Source organism: Myotis yumanensis, unplaced genomic scaffold, assembly GCF_028538775.1.
Source record: "Myotis yumanensis isolate MYYU_CA2020_CCGP unplaced genomic scaffold, mMyoYum1.0.hap1 SCAF_1, whole genome shotgun sequence".
NCBI lineage: Eukaryota > Metazoa > Chordata > Mammalia > Chiroptera > Vespertilionidae > Myotis > Myotis yumanensis.
Window position 1 is genome coordinate 109769861 of NW_027223752.1, and position 20081 is coordinate 109789941.

Genomic DNA, 20081 nt, shown 5'->3' on the forward strand with positions numbered 1-20081 from the left:
ATGTAATCCCTATTAAACAGCATATTTCACAGACCTAGAACAAATACTCCAAAAATTTATATGGAACCAAAGAAGATCCCAAATATCCACAGCAATCTTGAAAAATAAGAAAAAAGTTGGAAGAATCACAATACCAGATATCAAATTATAGCACCATAATCAAAACAGCCTGATACTGGCACAAGAACAGGCATATATATCTATGGAACAGAACAGAGAAGACAGAAATCAACCCAAGCCATTACATTCAATTAATATTTGACAAAGGAGGAAAGAACATACAATGGACTCAAGACAGTCTATTAAATGGTGTTGGGAAAATTGGACAGATATATGCAAAAAAATAAAACTAGACAACCAACTTACACCAAACACAAGAATAAACTCAAAATGGATAAAAGACTTAAATTCTAAGTCGGGAAACCATAAAAATCCTAGAAGAAACTATAGGCAGCAAAATCTCAGACATCTCTCGTAGCAATATGTTTATGGATACATCTCCTAGGGCAAAGGAAACTAAGGAGAAAACAAACAAAAGGGACTACATCAAACTAAAAAGCTTCTGCACAGCAAAAGAAACCATCAAGAGAATGAAAAGGGAGGCCCACTGTATGGGAGAACATATTTGGCAATGATACATCTGATGAAGGGTTAATATCCAAAATATATAAGAAACTCATGCAACTTTTCTCTAAATATATTTTTATTTATTTCAGAGAGGGAGAGAGAGGTAGAAACATCAATGATGAGAGAGAACCATTGATCGGCTGCCTCCTTCAGTTCCCCTACTGGGGATTGAGCTGGCCACCTGAGCATGTACCCCTGACCAGAATTGAACCCAGAACCCCTTAGTCCACAGACCCATGCTCTATCCACTGACCCAAGCCAGCTAGGGCAGGAACTCATACAACTTAACAAAAGGAAGCAATCCAATTAAAAAATGGGCAAAGGACGACCTAAATAGGCACTTCTCTAAAGAAGATGGCCAAGAGACAGATGAAAAAATGCTCCAAGTCACTGATCATCAGAGAGATGCAAATTAAAACAACAATGGGGTATCACCTCACACATGTCAGAATGGCTACCATCAACAAATCAACAAATGACAATGTTGGAGAGGATGTGGAAAAAAGGGAACCCTATTATATTGCTGGTGGGAATGCAGATTGGTGACACCACTGTGGAAAACAGCTTGGAGTTTACTCAAAAAATAAAAAATGCAACTGTGTTTTGACCCAGCAATCCCAATTCTAGGAACGTATCCTACAGATCCCAAAATACCAATTCAAAAGAATATGTTCACCTCTATGTTCACAGCAGCGTTATTTACAACTAGAGGCCCGGTGCACGAAATTCGTGCACGAGTAGGGTCCTTAGGCCTGGACAACAATCAGGGGTGGTCAGGGCCTTCCTTCCCCCGGCTGCCGGCTAGGGCCTTCCTTCATTCCGTACCACCCCCTGGTGGTCAGCACACGTCACAGCAAGCAGTCGAACTCCCAGTTGGTCAAACTTCCGAGGGGACAATTTGCATATTAGCCTTTTATTATATAGGATAGCCAAAATCTGGAAACAGCCCAAGTGCACATCAGTAGATGAGTATATAAAAAAGTTATGGTGCCTGGCCAGCATGGCTGGGTGGTTGAGCATCAACCTATGAACCAGGAGGCCACAGTTCAATTCTCAGTCAGGGCACATGCCTGGGTTACTCGATCCCAGTAGGGAGCATGCAGGAGGCAGCTGATCAATGATTCTCTCTCATCATTGATGTTTCTATCTTTCCCTCTCCGCTCCTTGCTGAAATCAATATATATATATGATGAATTTATATGAACAAAGTAGAAGCAGAGACATGGATACATGGAATAGTCTGACAGCTGTCAGAGGGGACAGGGGAGGTGGGTACTGGATGAAAGAAGGTGAAGGGAATAGCCAAAAAGCATATGTGCATAACCTATAGACACAGACAACAGTGGTAAGAGCCAGGGGAAGAGGGGTGAGGATTGTGGAGGTAGGCAAAGAGTGGGAAAATGGTGTATCTGTCAACAATAAAAATAAAGTTAAAAAATAAAAATATCTTTAAAAACTCTTTAATTATAAATGCAAACAATACTGCTGAGATTGTCAGAGTTTAAAAGAATACTTACCTATACAAGCAGTCCATATAGTCTGCACCCTTGCTATATTCCTCCCAATACCTATGATACATAACAAGTACTTGCTCTTCAGACTCCAGAACTCTCTATATAAAGAAGAAAAATTTTTCACTTGGAAAGCACTTATCATTTTCATTTGTAAGCTATAAAATTTGTCAAAAGTAAATACTTTAAAATAACGGACATAGTTTAAGCATTATAAATTACATTTATAAGTTCCATTCTGATTTAACTACCTTTAGTATCAATGAAACAACTAGAAAAACATCTGAGTCTTAGATATGAAAGTGAAGCTTCATACTGGAGAGTAACTGTTTCATTCTCTAAGATCAAAGGACAAGATGTAATGATTTGATATTTTCTTTGAACTAGAATATATTAAGATCAGTTCATACAGAATATAATTCTATTGTCATGTCTCTATGTGTTTCCTCAAATCCATAACATGTGACCAACCTGTTAGTATATAAGTAAATCAGACTGATATAATTATATCACTTCAAATTATTCACTTTTGTGAATAAGACTATTTATGAAAATTGACACTTTTCCACATTCCCCAAGAAAGTTTTTTTTATTTCATTTACTTCAGAGAAACATATTATTTTTTGAAAAAATGAAAATCAAACTTAAATCTGAGGTCCAATATTTTAAAGTTATTTTTAAAGAAAATCTAGTCTAACAATAAAAATACATTGGACTGCTTGGCCAGTGTTGCTCAATGGTTGTGCACTGACCTATGAAGTCATGATTTAATTCCTGGTCAGGGCACATGCCCAGGGTGCAGGCGGAGGCATTCGGGATGCAGCCGATCAATGATTCCCTCTCATTATTAATGTTTCTCTCTCTCTCCCTCCCTCTACCTTCCTCTCTGAAATCAGTAAAAACATACTTTAAAAAAAAAAGTATTCAGGGGGTCTTAGGTTCTTCTTTTATAGTTCTTTCATTAACTGTCCATATGACCTTAACAAATCATGACCTCAACTTTCATCTAATTATCTAATGAAATGACTTTATACTTGAAATTTTAACACAAGGCTCAGAACAATAGAAATAACCTATAAATTGTACTCTTTTGCTTATCATATTGGTTAATAAATTAAAAATAGCAACTATTAATCATCCTGGTGACTAGGTATTGCTGGTTTGATAATGCTATTACTGGTTTGATGGAATATAAATCCAAGAACAATCTGTTACTAATATGTCTAAACACTAAAAAATTTTCATGACTCACAACTTAGTAATTCAAGGTCTAGAATTTATCCTACAAGAAATTTAGTTACACAAAAATTATTTAGCCACAACAACGTTCACAGAAGTATTGTGGATAACAACAAATTATATAATCTACTTATATAAAAACCATGGGTGGTGTTCATCACGACCTGAACCCCGCAACCAAGCGGAAGGAAGTCAGTCCTGCAGGGGTTGTCTTGGCAACGGCTGCGCCCTCCCCCGAGCTGTTTCCCGGAGCTGTTTCCGGTGAGGACAGGGTTTGAGGCAGGAACCCACCATCGGAGCGTGGACCCACTGAATCCTGGGTCACTTTGCTAAGGGCTGCACTCTCCCCAGCTGTTTCCCATGTGGCCTGAGGGAAGAACCCACCCTCAGAGCACCAGGAGCGCCCAGCAGCAGTCAGTCCTGGGTTGCTGAGGTGGAGGCCACGGTGTGGTAGAACTCTGGGTCTGGCCCAACAGGGGGCGTGGCCGACCTTCAAACCAGACCCTGACAGTAGAAAGGAGGGAGCCCCATTCCTCACAGAATCTGCTGTTGGATAGCTTGCTGTCAGTGGCCTGCCAGCCAGGAACCCCATTCTCTTGCACCCCGGACCCTGACAGGAGGGAGGAGGGAGCCCCTTTCCTCACGGAATCGACAGGTGGCCAGTTTGCTAATTAATTCCCTTTTTAAAAAAAATGTATTTTATTGATTTTTTACAGAGAAGAAGGGAGAGGGATAGGGAGTTAGAAACATCAATGAGAAAGAAACATCCATCAGCTGCCTCCTGCACACTCCCCCACTGGGGATGTGCCCGCAACCAAGGTACATGCCCTTGACCGGAATTGAACCCGGGACCCTTGAGTCTGCAGGCCGATGCTCTATCCACTGAGCCAAACCGGTTAGGGCAATTAATTCCCTTTTAATGTGCATGAATTTCGTGCACCGGGCTACTAGTTGGAAATAATCTATATGGCCAGCAATATGGAAATACTGAAACAAATGATAGTATCTCCATACCATGAAAAATTTTATCATCATTGCCAGGATTACAAAGTGTATTTAATGACAAATAAAGAGGAACTTACAATATTAAAAACAAAAAGCAGGTTATAAAATGTATAACATGACTCCACTTTCTAATAAAAAATAGAAGTCTACACAAAGCAAAAATATGCATTACAGTAATTATTAAATCAAATTACATGTATATTAGTATGTACCAAAAGAGATATATTTTAATAAAGATATATGGAAACTATTAACAATGATTAATTCTGGAGGTATGCTATGGTGGTATTTACTTTCTTCTTGATTGCTTATCTGTATATCCTAAATTATTTGTAATGGTAATGGTAAGACTTTATTAATTTAAAAAGTTCCCTCCCCGAATCAAATCAAATTTTTTTCTCAGAGGTGAAACTGATTTTGTTGGCTATATTAACAATTTACTTTATCATCTACACATTAGCCAACTTCTTTTTTTGTCTCTGGATCTGAGAACATATAGTGTATAATTAATATAAGTATTATAAACTTTCATAAAACTACTTCAAAATACAATTTTTAATCACACAACTATACCAATCTTCACTTATTAGTTTTAATATCGTACCACTTTTATGCATGACATTATCATTAAGAAGCTGGATAAAAAGTATATGAGAATAAGCTCTACTATTTTTGCAACTTTTCCATAAATCTAAAATTACTTTGTAGTTTGCCCTGGCTGGTTTGGCTCAGTGGATAGAGCACTGGCCTGCGGACTGAGGGGTCCCAGGTTCGATTCCGATCAAGGGCACATGCCAGGGTTGTGGGCTTGATCCCCAGTGGGGGGCATGCAGGAAGCAGCCGATCGATGATTCTCTCTCATCATTGATGTTTCTGTCTCTCCCTCTCCCTTCCTGTCTGAAATTAATAAAAATATATTTTAAAAAATAATAATGAAATTACTTTGTAGTTTAAAAAAATCACTTACAACCTATGCTAAAATATAAAATTACAAAATTCATAACTGCCTTAAACAGTTCTTAATTATGCTCACCCTAGCAGAACTTTAATTTTAAAACTAACTTAACATAGGAAACATTTTAAGACTGATTTGAAGTACTTGTTATCAACATTGCTTTTATGAACTAGCAGATGTACATATTAAGAAAACTGTTATCTGTCATATACAAAAGAAAATAGAGCATTTCCTCTGAATGTTTTAAAGGAAACTATCATATGATCAACTGGACTCTACTTATGAGTTATTTACACTTTAAAAACGATCTGCTCCAAGCCTTGTGCAGGGTTAGACTTTAGACTGTGTTATTTTATCTCCATTTTATAAAGAAACTTAAAGTAGGTTATGTGAGTTGCCCATGGTCACACAGCTACTAAAAGGTAAGAGTCAAGTAGCTAGCTCAGATAATAAATGACCTCACTCAGCTCCTGACAAGATCAGTGGGTAAGTCAGATACTGCAAATTCATTTTTGCACAGACCAAGTCCGTGATGTTACCCTTATATACATGACATACTAACCAAATAAATTGGTCAAAAAAATTTCTATGATGCTTTTAAATTGACCATTTCCCTTTTTAATTTTAGGTTTTTGTAAGATTTTAAACAGGATATGAAGCGGCAGCTAACAAGTTGACAGATAATAATAAAGACAGATTTACCAAGAGGTGGGAAGCAACAGTAAGAGAAAATTTGGTTCTATCCAGAGTACATAGGAGCACATTTTAAAGGTGAACAAACCCTGCTCTTTCACTTACTACTTACATGATCTTGAGCAACTACACTAATTTCCCTTGTGGGAAAAGCACAGTTCTTGACAAATAGATCTTAAATATATATAATTAGAAAAATGCTATTTAGGAAACAAAACAAATAAACCTTAATTTGATCTTAGTTCTGCACTGCAAAACAGTGAACTAAGCAAGTAACTATGCAGCTACAAACATATTTATATCATATTCCTTACCTTGTGCAAATGCCGTACGTGATTTTCCAAAAAAATCTTAGTTTCTGTATAAAGTCTTTCTCCAAGGGGTTCAGGATAGGCCACACATAAAGCATAGATATCTCTAGTTAAACTGTTAAGGTTTTCACATTCATTGGAAATATTCTTTACAACAAATGAGCTTTAACTCAAGCTTCACATTAAAAAATGAAAAATCATTTCATTTTTGTGGTTTAAGGTTATATAGACATAGATATAGAATAATGGTATAATATATAACCATGCTTACTTTAAAAGCATTAGCAGATATGTTCACTTACTCATTCAACAAATATTTATTGAGGATTATTTGATGGTATTGTAAAGAAAACTGTTCCTCTAAGAGACATTAAAATTCAGAGGGGGATTTTGGGAAGTCAAGTTACCCAGACACCTACAAAGTACGGTTTATGTAAAAAAGGACATAAACATAATACCAACAAAGGGCTACAGAATATCATAAGAGGCAGATATGGACTCTAAGCAATTCTGAAAAACAAGTTACAAAAATAACTCACTTGACATATTTTCCCACATCACAGTACTCATCAGAATATTCTTCAACCTATCCACTGTCCTTTAACATTTAATCTATTAGAAGAATTATAGTATGAACAGTAATATCAATTAAGTTTTTTGAACACACTAAGTACCTTGCTAGGTATCACAGGTGGTATGCTGTAGAGTTTTTTATCAGAAGTCAGAGAAAATGGTATCTGCTTGAGGCATTTACTAGCCAGTGATCTTGACCAAGTCTCTTAACCTCTCTAGGCTATTTCCTCATCTCTAAGATAAAGATAACATCCTGACATCTCTATAGGATCCTTGTAAGACCCAAGTAAGCTCATGTATGTTAAAGCACCAAATGTGGAAAAAACACACATGAAGCAATCTGAGACCAGCCTAATTAGAGATGCAGATAAAATCTGAAAATAAGGTTATTTGGGATGGAGTCAAGTATTTCTATTAAACATAGAATCAGGAAATACGACAAAATAAAAATATGTACTTTAAAAATACATCAGAGATAGAATGTAGGTTCTTCCCATCTATAATCCCCATAACATTTTATATATTCTTCTTCTAGAAAACTTATTTTTATACAATAAAATTTATACCTTTGTTATCCACACTAGCCTATTCTTAATCATCTCTATATTCCCAGCCCCCGGGCATAGTTCGTGGCATGTAACAGGCACTTAGTAAACTCTTGGTGATGCAAAGGAAATAGGGATCAAGTCGCACATGGTCAGCCATTAACCTAGTCTCATTACTCTGGAAAGAGCAAGCAGCCCTCCTCACATGAGCCCTCTTCACATGGAAGTCTAGTAGATATCAGTCAGACTTTCCCATGGTCCTTCTAAATCCTTTTCTTTACTTTTAATTAACATTAGTAACAAATAAGCTATCTTTATATGTATATGTATACATTTCTTCAATATATTATTCTATTAAATAAAAAATAAAATTTTTCTTTTTTAAATGTTTTATTAATTTCAGAGAGGGAGGGAGAGAGAGACATTGATTTGTTGTTCCATTTATTTATGCATTCATTAGTTGATTCTTATATGTGCCCTGACCAGTGATCGAACCTGCAACCTTGGCATATCAGGACAATGCTCTAAGCCAGTGGTCGTCAACCTTTCGGACCTCACGGACCACCAGTGGTCCGCGGACCACCTGTTGGCAACTGCTGCTCCAAAGGTTTCCTTAAACCAGCCCTCGTCAACATTCCAGACCTCACGGACCATCAGTGGTCCAAGGAACCACCAGTTGGCGACTGCTGCTCTAAGCAACTGACCTTCCTGGCTAGGGCTAAAATTTTCTTTATATTAAAAAAACAAACATAGTGAAGCAAGAATATCCATATAATGTAGTATCACTGTGCCAGATTTTTTAATGGACTCACCTTCTTTATAAACTTTTTAAATTAATATTTCACTCACCACAGTTTGGGGTCTCAGTTAACCACTTTGTAATTTTATTCAACTGCCTAAAAGATATTCCTAAATATGTTCTTTTTCTCTAACTTACTCAAATATCCAATCACCATGGAAATGTTTAGGCCTTAGAACACCCAAGAAGAGCATTTTTCAAGACGCTTTGAGGCAGCCAATCCACATTGATGTTTCTCTCTCATGGATGTTTCTATCTCCCTCTCCCTTCCTCTCTTTCTAAAAAAGAAAAAAAAAATCAATAAAAGCATATTTTAAAAGACAAAAAATGGGAAATATCCGGAGATCAGATTTTAACACTCTCTCCCCCAAAGTCATCTTTTCCTTAAATCTCTTCAGAAATATAAAAATTCCTGTTTATGAAATTTTCACTTAAAAATTCTCATTCAGAAACAAAACTGTTCCAGAGCAAAAGCTCTGAACTGTTACAACCAAGATAGTGCTGGCCAGCAGCAAAATTATTTATTTTAATTCATTTTCTCCATTAAAAGGTGCTTCCTATACTTGGACTTAATTTTGAGTTTTAACTCTATTAATTCTACTGTGTAGTGAGTCACAATGAGTTTTGAAATGACGATAAAAGTAAAAATTATCTTAAAATTGAAAATGGTAAGACAATGAACAAAAAGGGATTTATTTATAATAAAAAAGATGTTTATTGACATTTCTGAAGAATAAAAATGCCACATGTAAAAATGAATATGTAAAATCATTCATTAGAATCAACATCAGATATTGGTCTGATTTAATTTAGAAGCATAGAATAAAAGTGTTGCTGGTGCACCAACCAGAGATGACTACGGAGAAAACCTTTCCTAACTTCGATTGGCAGTCAAGCTTCCTTAATGCCTACTGCAAGAGTACAGAAGACTTTGGCATTTTTACCCCAGCATTCTATCATACAATATCAGCAAATCATCTTACCCATCTTGGGCCACAATATTCTTAACTGCAAAATTGAACTAATAATGCATATTTTATAAGATCATTTGTAAAAAATTAATTACACACAAATGTTGAAAAAAATGACAAATGTATATAGTACAATCTATTTATATAAAGTTCAAAAACAGAATTAACCAATATTGTTTAAGGTTGTGTATATAAGTAGTTATACTGTTTTTAGAAAAACAGGAAACATTAGATGCAAAAGTCGGATACTAGTACCTCCAAGAGAAAGGAGGGGCTCATGAACTGAGAGGGACATGTGGTGATGTGGGGTTGGTGGATGTTGGCAGTATTCTAGTTCTTAACCAACCTGTGTGGTGATTATACAGATGCTATAATTATTTATTGAACTCTACATGTATATCTTACAAACTTTGCCACATATGTATTATATTTCACACTCCCCCAAGTACTAATACATATGGTAGTACACAATATTCAAGGAGCATTTTTCACTTTCAAAATATATTAAGGTTTTATGGCCTTTAAAATTCTACCTAAGATATCTGAAGATCAGAAGTCAACCATATATTTTTGGGCAAAAGAACAGGGAAGTGGAGGGAATTCTACTTTGAGACAATTAGTAACACAGCCCTTTATTTTCTTAATTACAAATTAAAGTGAGAGATTACACTTTTAAATTTACTATTTTTGCAGATTTTTTTTATTTTAAGGGGAGGAGGAGAAGATCCATGATCAGGTCAAGAATAAGTAGACCATCTTAGATGTATCAAACAATAAACATCTTAGAAATAATAACTGACTAAAAGAGTACTTTCCAGGTAAGTCAGCTTTTTCAAAGCCATTTACAAACCAACTAATTAAATTGTATATTCTGTACAATAAAGAACACATCTATTCTTTTCTATCTTTTACTCATTTTCCCTTCTCTTGTAATCACCAATTCCTTCTCTTCTCTCTCTGCACATTATTTTAGTTAAAATACCCTTAAAAGCACCCATCCTGCCCTAGCCGGTTTGGCTCAGTGGATAGAGCGTCGGCCTGCGATCTGAAAGGTCCCAGGTTCGATTCCAGTCAAGGGCATGTACCTTGGTTGCGGGCACATCCCCAGTTGGGGGTGTGCAGAGGTAGCTGATTGATGGTTCTCTCTCATCAATATTTCTAACTCTCTATCCCTCTCCCTTCCTCTCTGTAAAAAATCAATAAAATATTTAAAAAAAAAAAAAAAAGTACCCATCCTTTAGCCCCAGAAGATGGCAGCACAGAGTCTGAAAAAACTCTGAACCTCCACACACATTCTGAATACATCTCACCTTGTTTTTTTTTCGGAAAGAATCTCTAATCCTACAGTGTCCATCCAGTCCTCAAGTCTTCCTTCAGGGCCCTAGGATACTGCCAAACTATTTGGACCCAAGATCCAGGCCTCTACCCTGCCCCCTTTTTCACCCTGAGATGTGACACATGTGGTATTTCCTATGGTAAAAGACTGAGGTGGCTCAGGAGTCTGACAGTATACATGTTTCAATGTCTCCATGCTTACCCCACCATGGACCCTGGCAGACACTAGGCAGTGTTGCTGAGATGGCTGTCCACAACTCTGTCCGTTACCTATGGCAAAGGATTTCCAGAGATCCCTTAACCTCCCAAATACCAAGAAGCTAAAATATTTTAATATTTGAGGGTTTTTCTTGGTGCCAGAGTTTACACCCGAGGTTTGCAGTGTTGTTCTTATATACGTGATATTTTTTAAATTACATTATACAAATAAATATACTTATTATATAAGTAATCATATACTATACACATTATATATATATATATTTTTTTGTTTGTTTGTTTGTTTGTGGTTTTTTTTTAAAGATTGCCATCATGTAGAAATGCAGGACACCAGGTTTTAGACTGGGAAAACTCATATTTGTTTCTTCATATGCAACTCCTAATTCAGATATAGACAATGCAATAAAAAAACATGTTTCTGTCTCAGTCATTGAACTTGCCGTTCACTCCCTCCCCTCAGATATCTGTAGGACTTGCTCCCTCACTTTGTTCGTCTCTAGTCCATTATCATCCTCCTCAAAGAGGCCTTCCTTGACATCCCTTCCAAAAGAGCCACTCACATAGGTACTTCAACCATTCTCCACACGCCCATTGTGTTGTTGAGTCGGCTTTGACTCCTACCATCCCATGAATGAGTGATATCCCCCACCGAGCTCCTGTAGACTCATGCCTGTGGCTTCTTTTATGGAGTCAATCCATCTCACATTTGGTCTTCCCCTTTTCCTGCTGGCTTTCACTTTTCCCAACATTATTAGCTTTCCCAAAGAACCCTGACTTCTCATGAAATGCCTGAAGTTGGACAGTTTCATTTTTGTCATTTTTACCTCCAGAGATATTTCAGGCTTAATTTGCTCTAGGACCCACTTGTCTTTCTTCTAATTCAGGGTATCCATATAGCTATCCTCCAACACCATATTTCATGTGAATCCATTTTTTCCCATCAGCCTTCTTCATTGCCCAGCTTTTGCATCAGTACACAGTAATTGGAAATATGAGGGTGGATGATCTTAGCCTTGTCTCTAATGACACATTTTTTGCTCTTGGTGATCTTTCCTAATTCTTTCATCGCTGCCCTTCTGAGTCTCAGCCTTCTCTTCATTTCTTGGCTGCAGTCTCCATTGGAATTGATGGCCCTTATCCTGCTTTACTTTCTCCACAGTATTTATCACTCCCTGTTATTAGAAGCACTGACATTAGTTTTTTAATATGTTTATTGTTTCTTTCCCTTAGTAGAATGAACAGAAAGTAGTTTATTTTATTCACAAATGGATTCCCTAAAGTAATACCTGAATGAAAGGTTATCAAAGATTAATGACTGCCACATATAGGTGATGAACTTGGAAATGTATACAATAATACAAAAACACTGGAATGTTCTTCCATTTACATAAGTTTCAACCTGTTCTCACTTTTGAATAAGTGCATCAATTTTGGAACATTTATCATGTTCATTGACATATATCAATACAATATCCTTATCAATAGAAGACCATATATCAATGCCGCTGAAAGGATACGAGAAGCGATCATTCCATGTTGCTCTTTCGACGTATTCCAACATGACAACAGCTTTGATTGTCGTTAAAAGTTTGTTCCATGTTTCATCAAAATCTACTACTCTTGGTTTCAAAGACATTGTGCAAGTTTAGTGTTGAAATCTGTTAATTATAAACAATAGTAATGCTAGCATGAGTTCTACAAGATCAGTTATTTACTTTTAAAGCACTGTGTAATTAAATAGCATGATAGATTAAAGGGGTGAGAACACAAACTGGCACATACGAAGAACACAATAAACATTGGCTACTACCTTCTTATGACTATCCAGACAAGGAATTCCACAGAATATTTGCATTCTTTACAATGAAAAAGCTTTTAGTACAAATTATTTATAATCAGGATTTAGAAGCATCATTTAATGTGTTAAGGCAAAGAAGCTGTAACCCAGTTAGCCAAAGGCCATCTGCCACCACGAGAAATATGCAAGAGACACTTAATAAAAAGGTTTTGGCCCCAAATCCTTAAGCTGAAAAAATGAGGTGGTATGCAGGGGGCCAGGAGAACACATAAGAAAACAGAAGGAATTATCTTCCCGGAGCATCAGTTTAGGTAAAATATTAGGAAGGAAATGAAAATGTATAGTAAAACAAACAAAGATGAATTCTAGAGTAGAATGCACAATTTACATGAGCCATTAAGGTAAAGATTTCAAAGGAAGAGCAGGGTTGCTCCTTCTCAGATTCTCAGGATATTCCAGCCCCACTACTCTAATGAACAGCACAACTCTAGCTTGGAACCCTTGGCTCAGGTGAACTTGACCAGCCTAATAGTGAACTAAAAGACTCCTTTTGCCTAGCAGACAAACTGTATTCTATGAGTTAGCTGGTTTCTGAAACAAAAAGGTCCCAAGGTTACAGAAACTTGCTTCAAAAGCTAGATTCAAATCCTTCTCACTATCACACCAGAGAACAGAATTAAAAGAGAAACCTTTTAAAGTTAAATTTAAGTACACAAGAGAATAATTTCTGGTACTAAGGAAAACTTACTTAGTTTTCCCTTAATACTGGGGATTGTGAAACACCAAGCTAGTCTGTAGCGAGGTCAAACAAGGAAGACAACATCTGTTCTCTGGTTTCCAACTGTGGCAAAAAGAGGATAGGAAAATAATAAGGTTTGCAAGGGGGTATAAAGAGAAAAAGGAGACAAGGAAGTCAAATAGCTGAAGGTAGTCCTAGGCCCTTCTTATGTTTCTGTCCTGTGAAGAAAAGAACTCAAAAGAAGTCCAAGAAATAGACCAAGAAAGAGAAAGAAAAGGAATCAGAGAAAAGCCAAACAAAAACCCAAAAAAGGGTGTGTCACAATTGATCAATGCTTTCCTCAACATACCAGAGACTTCACCTCCTGGCCTTAAATTTCCTGTACTAACTAGAATAAATCAGTCATCATTTAACTCTTTGTGTGTGTGCTGGGGGTTGTAGAGAAGACAGGAACCCTGGAGAGAAGAGAAAACCTAAAGCTTTAGCTTTACATCAGGGAATTAACCATAATTCCTTCTCATCCTTATTTACCACATCCTATTCAACTGTGTTCCTGAATATTTCTTAACTCTATCCCTTACTATGTAACTCTACATATGCTCTGGGATCAAGCTCTTAGCAGCTCTAGTTTGTATTAATCTTCTACACTAATAAAAGACAAAGATGCTGCCGAAACCGGTTTGGCTCAGTGGATAGAGCATCGGCCTGCAGACTGAATGGTCCCGGGTTCGATTCTGGTCAAGGGCATGTACCTGGGTTGCGGGCACATCCCCAGTGGGAGATGTGCAGGAGGCAGCTGATCGATGTTTCTCTCTCATCGATGTTTCTAACTCTCTATATCTCTCCCTTTCTCTCTGTAAAAAATCAATAAAATATATTTAAAAAAAAAAAAAAAGACAAAGATGCTAACTGACCGTACCTTTGCTATGCCCAAGCCACGCTCACCAGCCAATCAGAGCGACTATATGCAAATTAACCCAACCAAGATGGCGGCTGGCAGCCACGGAGCTGGAGTAAGCAGGAGGGTTGGTTGCACTGGCAATGGAGGAAGCCAAGCTTCCTGCCTGCTCTGGCCAGCTGTGGCCTCCACAAAGGCAAAAAGTTTCAATTATAGAAGCTCCTTCTAGCCAGCCTCCACTGGGAGCTTGGGTGGCTGGGGGCTGTGGCCAGCCTGCAAACAGCCATCAGCCCCTCACCCAGGCTGGAAAGGCACCCCAGTGGGGACCCCTAGCCTGAAGGCGCTGTGGCCAGCCTGCAAACAGCCGTCAGCCCTTCACCCAGGACAGCCACACCCCCATGGGGTGAGGGTCCCTGCTGGGGGGCTTGGCCAGCCTGCAAACAGCAATCAGTGCCTCACTCAGACTGGCCAGGGACCCCAGCAGGACCCTTCACCCTGAAGTGGGTGTGGCCAGCCTGAAAACGGCCCTCAGCCCCTCACCCAGGCTGGCCAGGCACCCCAGCGGGGACCCCTACCCTGAAGGCGCTGTGGCCAGCCTGCAAACAGCCATCAGCCCTTCACCCAGGACAGCCACACCCCCATAGGGTGAGGGTCCCTGCTGGGGGGCTTGGCCAGCCTGCAAACAGCAATCAGTGCCTCACTCAGACTGGCCAGGGACCCCAGCAGGACCCTTCACCCTGAAGGGGGTGTGGCCAGCCTGAAAACGGCCCTCAGCCCCTCACCCAGGCTGGCCAGGCACCCCAGCGGGGACCCCTACCCTGAAGGGGCTGTGGCCAGCCTGCAAACAGCCATCAGCCCCTCACCCAGGATGGCCAGGCACCACAGGGGGGACCCCCACACTGAAGGGGCTGTGGCCAGCCTGAAAACAGCCATCAGCCCCTCACCCAGGCTGGCCAGGCACCCCAGTGAGGACCCCTACCCTGAAGGGGCTGTGGCCAGCCTGCAAACAGCCATCAGCCCCTCCCCTAGCATGGCCACACGCTCTTGGGGTTAGGGTCCCCACTGCAGGCCTTGGCCAGCCTGCAAACAGCCATCAGCCCCCCTCACCCAGACTGGCCAGGCACCCCAGTGGGGACCCCCACCCTGAAGGGGCTGTGGCCAGCCTGAAAACAGCCATCAGCCCCTCACCAAGGCTGGCCAGGCACCCCAGCGGGACCCCCACCCTGATCCGGGACACACTTCAGGGCAAACCAGCCGGTCCCCCACCCATGCACCAGGCTTCTATCCTATATAATAAAAGGGTAATATGCAAATTGACACTAACAGCAGAACAACTGGGAATCACTGGTCACTATGACACACACTGACCACCAGGGGGCAGACGCTCAATGCAGGAGCTGCCCCCTGGTGGTCAGTGCACTCCTACAGGGGGAGCTCTGCTCAGCCACAAGCCAGGCTGACGACTGCCAGTACAGTGGTGGTGGTGGAGCCTCTCCCGCCTCCTCAGCAGCGCTAAGGATGTCCAACTGGAGCTAGGCCTGCTCCCCGCTGGCAAGTGGACATCCCCCGAGGGCTCCCGGGCTGCCAGAGGAATGTCTGACTGCCAGCTTGGGCCCAGTCCCCCAGGGAGCGGGCCTAAGCCAGCAGGTGGTCATTCCCTGAGGAGTCCCAGACTGCGAGAAGGCACAGGCCGGGCTGAGGGACCCTCCCGAGTGCACAAATTTTTGTGCACCGGGCCTCTAGTTCATTCATAAAAGAAATAATAACTGTTAATATCTATATAGTGCTTACTATGAGCCAAGCACTATTCTAAGTACTTTATATAAACTCATTTAATCTGATTAGGTAGAACCTACTGTTTACATTTTCTAGATAAGAAGACTAAGTCTTGTGGAAACTGGTTTGGCTCAGTGGATAGAGCGTTGGCCTGCGGACTCAAGGGTCCCGGGTTCGATTCCAGTCAAGGGCATGTACCTGGGTTGCGGGCACATCCCCAGTGGAAGATGTGCAGGAGGCAGCTGATCGATGTTTCTCTCTCATCGATGTTTCTAACTCTCTATCTCTCTCCCTTCCTCTCTGTAAAAAATCAATAAAATATATTTAAAAAAAAAAAAAGAAGACTAAGTCAGAGTGGTTAAGAAACATGCTCAAGATCACAGAGCTATTTAATGGTGGCATCAAGATTCAGACCTGTGCTGGAGCCCAAGCTCTCAAACTGCTATATGCAACTATACAGCCTTACTAACATTTTTAGGGAATACTTAAATATTTTCCAGGCACTATTCTAGGCTCTGAGGATACAGTAGTCAATAAACAAAGTTTTTGACCTTCAAAAAGATTAAAATATCAGATCAGGCACTCAAAGACAAAAATAACCTACCTAAACCAAAAAGTTGAGCATGTTACCTTTTTTATAATACTTTCCACTATGTACAGCATTCAGTTTAATGTCAACATGACACACCAAACTTCCATGATTTGAACTTAGACTAAAGCACCTCTCCAGCTTCTTCTTATGGGACACTCCTCAACAACATAATCCAATAATTTGTGCTTAGAGGTCAGTGAACTCATTCACACACCCTGCCTTTACCTATTTTCTACACCTAAAATTCTTTTATTTCCTACCTCCACCTTCCACCCATTCGACTAACTCTTACTGACATTAAAGCCTTGGTCCAGTGTATCTGCTTTGAAACCTAAACTGAGTCCACACAAGCTAGGTAAGGTACCGTATTTTACACATTACATGAGAACTCTATGCTTACCTCTACTGTAATTATCTGAATGTTTCTTAAGGGAAGGGACTATTTTATAACTGTACTGGAGGCCCGGTGCACAAAAATTTGTGCACTTGGGGGGGGGGGGGGGGTCCCTCAGCCGGGCCTGTGCCCTCTCACAGTCTGGGACCCCTCGGGAGATAACGACCTGCTGGCTTAGGCCTGCTCGCGGGTGGGCAGAGGGCACGCCCAATCCCTAGGTTCAGCCTCTGGTCAGGCTCAGAGCAGGGCCCATTGGGGAGTTGGGGCGCCGCCCTCTGTCATACACAGAGCAGGGCAGATCGGGAGGTTGCGATGCAACCCTCAGTCACGCTCAGGGTAGGGCCGATTGGGGGGTTGGGGCACTGCCTCCTGTCACACTCAAGGCAGGATCAATGGGGAGGTTGCGGCGCCACCCCCTGTCACGCACAGAGCAGGGCCAATCAGTGGGTTGGGGTACTGCCCCCTGTCACTCACAGAGCAGGGCTGATCAGGGGGTTGGGGCTCCATACCCTGTCACACACAGAGCAGGGTCGATCAGGGGGTTGGGGAGCTCCCCCTGTCACGCACAGAGCAGGGTCCATCAGGGGGTTGAGGAGCTCCCCCCTGTCACTCACAGAGTAGAGCCGATCAGGGGGTTGAGAAGCTGCCCCGTCACACACAGAGCAAGGCCCGTGGAGGGGGGTTGGGGCGCCACCCTCTATCACCCACAGAGCAGGGCCGATCAGGGGGTTGGGGCGCCGCCACTGTGACACTCCGGGCAGGGCCGATGGAGAGGTTATGGCTCTACCCTTCATAAGGCTAAAAGACAATCTCTGCAACCATTAAAATAATTTTAAGCAGTGTGTATAATATCTCATATTTATAAGGTGAGAAAAGTAATGTGAAGGGGACATTGCCAACTTTTTGGTATCTACACTAATAAAAGAGAAACATGGTAATTAGCGTACGACCGCTACCATTCCCATTGGGAATGGGGGGGGGCCGGGGGGGGGAGTCTGCACCCTGTCACACATAGAGCCACAGGGCGATCAGGGGGTTTGGGCGCTGCCCCCTGTCACGCTGATCCCGGTGCCGGGAGGCATATTACCCTCTTACTATATAGAATAGAGGCCTGGTGCACGGGTGGGGGCTGGCTGGTTTGCCCTGAAGGGTGTCCTGGATCAGGGTGGGGGTCCCCACTGGGGTACCTGGCCAGGCTGGCTGAGGGAGTAAGGGCCATTTTATAGTTGAGGGGTGAGTGAAGCTCCCAACCGCTCCTTTTTTCTTTTTTTTTTTTATTCTGGGCCAGCTTTAGCTCTGAGGCCTCGCTGCTGAAAACATTGATACAATGTTGCGGTCAGGCTGGCTGAAGCCTGGCTGGATAAAGCCTGTTTCTAGGGTTTTGTTTAGCTTCTATATTTGTTACATAGTTGCTTAGATTTGCAGCTGAGAGGCCAGCAAGTTAGGCGGGGAACAATGGAGTCCGCCAGTCACTGGAGCAAGCAAGCCTCCCTGCTCACTTCAGTGCATGGCTGCCGGCCACCATCTTGGCTGACAGTTAATCTGCATAAGGATATGCTGATTAGCCAATGGGAATGGTAGCGGTCGTACGCTAATTACCATGTTTCTCTTTTATTAGTGTAGATACCAAAAAATTGGCAATGTCCCCTTCACATTACTTTTCTCACCTTATAAATATGAGATATTATACACACTGCTTAAAATTATTTTAATGGTTGCAGAGATTGTCTTTTAGCCTTATGAAGTTTTGACAGAATCATTATCACAGACTTCTCTACAGAGACCAACAGATTTATGGTAGAATGGATACAAGTGTAGTGATAATCCATTCTTAGATGAATGAAACATATGAAAGCCAAGATGAGAGAAGAACAAGCCCAGTGAAGCACATTAAAAACTAACAAACCGAGTTGGAAAAATAAAGATGGCGGCGATATAGGCAGACGCGTCCCAGGTCTTGACCCGGAGCAAACGGAGTAAGCAGCTGAAACTAATAACACCCACCCCGAATTGGCAAATTTACTCAGCTGGTGAGACGGCTTGCAGCCTGGAAGGGCAGACCTCCCCTGGAAAGGTTAAAAACCAGGGATCTGGGCAGGAAAGTTTGCCAGACCTGAGCCCAGAGGGTCGGAGGGAGACCGCATGGCAGACAGCCGCGTCTCTTGGGACAGACACAGACCCTGACCAGGGTAAGGAGTTCCGCGGGTTTGCTGGCGCCAGGAGATTTGAGATTTGGATTTTGTGATTGCGGAGAACTGAGACTAAAGGGGGCATCCTGAGGAACTGATCAGACCATGCAGTGCCCATAAGAGAGGAGCGTTTCCCAGACCATGCAGTGCTGGTAAGAGAAGAGCGTTTCCCAGACCGGTAAGAGAGGAGCGTTTCCGCGGCCGGCCGGCATTTGTCTGTTTCTTTGTTTTCACTGAACCCTGCTCATAGGACAGTTCGGATACAGACACTCACCTGTGCTGAAGAGAGGGTGAAGGTGCAGACGAGGGGAATCTGGGGAGAGGCTGAGGAAAGAGGGGGAGCCGGAGGAGGTGGCAGCGAATTGAGTGCTGAGACCCCCCTGGGCCCAGGACTGGGGCAGCCATTCCTCCAGAGGGTGGAATTCCTCCCCCCAGCCCCCCAGGCAAGGAGCACAGCCACACCCAGATTCCACCCTGTATGAGATAAAGGACTAAAACAAGCTGATTAGTCCCTGGGAGTTACCAGGGTCTGGCCTATAGAGGGATTTTCAGTCCCACCAACAACACAGAGCAGGGTAAGGATTAAAAAAGGATAGAGAAGCTGTATAGCCTCAGAGGCCAACCCAAAAACACTGCCACCCAGAGGCTGAGCCACAAACTGACTCTTAGGGGAATACAAATTAAGGCAGACTGGATCACAAATACGGCCTGCTTTAAAATCAGGACTGTGATTTACAACACGGAGGAACAGTGTAATGCAGGCAAATTCAACACTCTCCTAAATACCTGGCAGGACTAAGGCGAACCAGGCTGAAGAGTAGAAGAACCGAAAGACCATCAGTACTGCAAATTTTTTCTTTTTCTTTTTCTTTTTAATTTTTTCACCTTTTTACTAAGAAACCAATTTTTTTT

General features: G+C 41.5%; 1 protein-coding gene across 3 annotated transcripts in view; it reads right to left on the minus strand.

Annotated features, from left to right (window-relative positions):
- The window catches only part of CUL2 (cullin 2), a 163543-nt gene that overhangs the window by 119611 nt on the left and 23851 nt on the right, over positions 1–20081 (minus strand). For all 3 annotated transcript variants that reach the window (XM_070429466.1, XM_070429457.1, XM_070429476.1), the window contains exons 2-4: positions 12301–12441; positions 6345–6447; positions 2145–2239 (exon numbers count right to left, since the gene is read on the minus strand). In XM_070429466.1, coding sequence (XP_070285567.1) covers positions 2145–2239; positions 6345–6447; positions 12301–12419 — 317 coding nt within the window. In that variant the 5' untranslated portion in view covers positions 12420–12441. The remainder of the gene's footprint in view (positions 1–2144; positions 2240–6344; positions 6448–12300; positions 12442–20081) is intronic.